The sequence below is a fragment of the Corythoichthys intestinalis genome, chromosome 2 (genome assembly GCF_030265065.1).
Source record: "Corythoichthys intestinalis isolate RoL2023-P3 chromosome 2, ASM3026506v1, whole genome shotgun sequence".
Lineage (NCBI taxonomy): Eukaryota > Metazoa > Chordata > Actinopteri > Syngnathiformes > Syngnathidae > Corythoichthys > Corythoichthys intestinalis.
The window spans coordinates 36,828,208-36,831,278 of NC_080396.1; the positions used below are offsets into that span (position 1 = coordinate 36,828,208).

At 61.4% G+C, this 3,071-nt stretch overlaps 1 protein-coding gene across 1 annotated transcript; it reads left to right on the forward strand.

Moving 5' to 3' along the window:
• Window positions 1–986: 986 nt before the first annotated feature.
• Window positions 987–1,523, forward strand: LOC130929391 (octapeptide-repeat protein T2-like). The gene has a single exon (XM_057856497.1). The coding sequence runs from the start codon at window positions 987–989 to the stop codon at window positions 1,521–1,523; it is 537 nt and encodes a 178-aa protein (XP_057712480.1).
• Window positions 1,524–3,071: the final 1,548 nt, after the last annotated feature.

Consider the following 3,071-nt stretch of genomic DNA (forward strand, 5'->3'; position numbering starts at 1 on the left):
AGACAAGGCGGCTATCACCCAGGTGATCTAAACGCGATCAGCCCAGTAACCGAGCTGCCGGCGGGAAAACCGATGGCCAGCCAACCGGCCTCAGTCCCGCCCCTGGCCGTGAAGAGGCCATGGGGGCCGGCGGGCCAAAACCGCCCGCGCCCGACGGAGGCAAGCGGGCAGGGGTACAAAAGGAATCAGCCGAACGACAGGAGGCCGCTGGGGACCCCAGCCCCTAACAGGGGAAAAGCGCGCCGAACGACAATGACAAAACGCAGCAGAGGGACCCACAGGGTCACCCGCAGGAATGGCGCCCCGACGCAGGCACGACAGCCGATGCCTGGACGCACGGGCCGCAAAAGGCCGACCCCAAGGGGAAACTACGGCAGAGCCGAAAAGACGGCCGGGCACAACCGGAACGCCACGAAGCGTCCCCGGACAGCCCCAGCCAGGGGGGAACGAGCACGGCAAGCCCGGCTCCGAGCCAGAACGAGGCAGGGGGCGGACACGCGCAAGGCCGCGCCGCCGACGCCCACCGCCGGGGCATCAACACCACCCTTGGCCAGGGCGCCGAGGGGCCAGAATAAGGCGAGCCAGGCAAGCACTGACGCACGCAGCCAGGCTGATGGCATCGCACGACAGGACGAAAACACCCTCCAGGGTACAATGAGGGACGCAATGGCAAGGCCAACACCCACCATGCTGTCCAGGCCGCAAAAGGCTGCCCGACACCAGAGGCAAGCAGCCGGTCGCCCCCCGCCCCACCAGATTCCGGGCGGACGCAGGAGCCGACGTACCACGGCACCCTAGGCGCCCACAAACGACAAAGGGCAGCGACGCATAAGAGAACGCGACCCTGAGCACAAACGGGGGGGGGGGGGTCGCGACATCGAAGGGGGCCCAGGCCCCCGCCAGTGCGGAAGCCAGTACCGCCCCTGGACAATGGGCAACGGATAGGGAGGAAGCCACACCGGAGCAAGCCCACAGCTGCGAACCCCATGCAAGAAACGTCAGACAGGTCACGGCAAGCCGAGCACCGGTCCGGGGCGTCACACGACCCGAGGAGGGAGCCTCATGCACACACAGGGAGAGCCCTCCACGGGGCGTTGACGACAGCTGAGGGAAGGGGGCGCGAACGCCACCTGCACAGCAAGCGCAGCCAGGCTAGCGAGATGGCCAACCCACGACGCCGATCCCAAGAAGTGACGGGACTCGACGAAACACCGCGAAAGCCGGCTGAGGGAAGGCGGCGCGAACGCGACCTGCACAGCAAGCGCGGCCAAGCTAGCGAGATAGCCAGCCCACGACACCGATCGCAAGAAGCGACGGGACACGACGAAACACCGCGAAAGCAAGCTGAGAGAAGGCGGCGAGAACGCGACCTGCACAGCAAGCGCCGCCAGGCTAGCGAGATAGCCAATCCACGACACCGATCGCAAGAAGCGACGGGACACGACGAAACACCGCGAAGCAAGCTGAGGGAAGGCGACGAGAACGCGACCTGCACAGCAAGCGCGGCCAGGCTAGCGAGATAGCCAACCCACGACGCGGATCGCAAGAAGCAACGGGACACGACGAAACACCGCGAAAGCAAGCTGAGGGAAGGCGGCGAGAACGCGACCTGCACAGCAAGCGCGGCCAGGCTAGCGAGATAGCCAACCCACGACGCCGATCGCAAGAAGCAACGGGACACGACGAAACACCGCGAAAGCAAGCTGAGGGAAGGCGGCGCGAACGCGACCTGCACAGCAAGTGCAGCCAGTCTAGCGAGACAGCCAACCCACGACGCCGATCGCAAGAAGCGATGGGACGCGACGAAACACCGTGAAAGCCAGCTGAGGGAAGGCGGCGTGAACGCCACCTGCACAGCAAGCGCAGCCAGTCTAGCGAGATCGTGAACCCACGACACCAACCGCCAGACGCAATGGGAATCGAGGTAACGCCATGAAAGCCCGCGCACAGCTAAAAGGCCAAGCAAGTGGCCACAGCAACCAGTGAGGCGGACGACCGCCCCGCCCCCGGCACACACGCCGGCGGTGAAAAAACAAACAGGTGAACGCAGCCGGCGGCCACGCAGCGGTAAGCCAGCCGGGATCACAAACGAAGCCGGCCCCGGCACGGCCCCGGCACGGCCTGCCGGCGGCATGGGCCGGCGGCGGCCACGCAAGCGGTGAGCCAGCAAGCGGTCGACAGCGCCGGCCCCGGAACACGCGCTGGCGGGGAAAAACAAACAGGCGAACGCAGCCGGCGGCCACGCAGCGGTGAGCCAGCCAGGATCACTCACCCAACGCCCTCAGCCGGGAGGGGGATCGCAAACGAAGCCATCACCGGCACGGGCAGGCAGCGGCCCGGGCAGTCATTCGCTCCAACGAGGAAGAACATAGACTCCACATGGCCGGATCGCTTACAAAGTGACGCAGCCTAAGGAGGGCGAATCCAACTCGCAGCTCCGACACACAGTCAAGAAGGCTTTACACGACACAAACAACAAGGTAGCAACTGCCACGCGAGAAGAAAAAAGGGACTGCATCTAGGTTGACACCGGAAGTTATACCTTTGCAGGGGGTCAACCTGGGGTCACAGGTGACATCGTTGGTATTAATACTCGCACTGCGCATGCGCGAAGGGATCATTCAGTGCTTTCAGCACCGCCTCTGGCGGTCAGCAGGGATGAAATAGAACTTTTGCATTTTTCGTGACACTGATGGTTTTCACGATGGAACATTTAAGCAGTGCTAAAAGAGCAAGAATAGGTTTGAGCAAGTGTTAGATGATGTATAGATGCTTACAAGAAATCATCACTCCAATAATATTGGCAAACCGATAACCATAAAAAGGCAAGGTTTTGTTTAATTTAACTTGCCTTGAATTCATGTAAAATATGAGTAACTTCTACCAGCGGAACCTGGGTAATATGGGATAACAAACATGGGACAGCACAAACAAAACTGGCTTCAGAAGAGGCCAGCACCTCAAAAGGGTCTAAATAAATACCACTTTGATAAATAACAGAAAAATTGTGTAATTTGGCCTTAAAATTCCCCTCTGTGAGTCGTCACCTTATCGTGGTGGAGGGGTTTGCG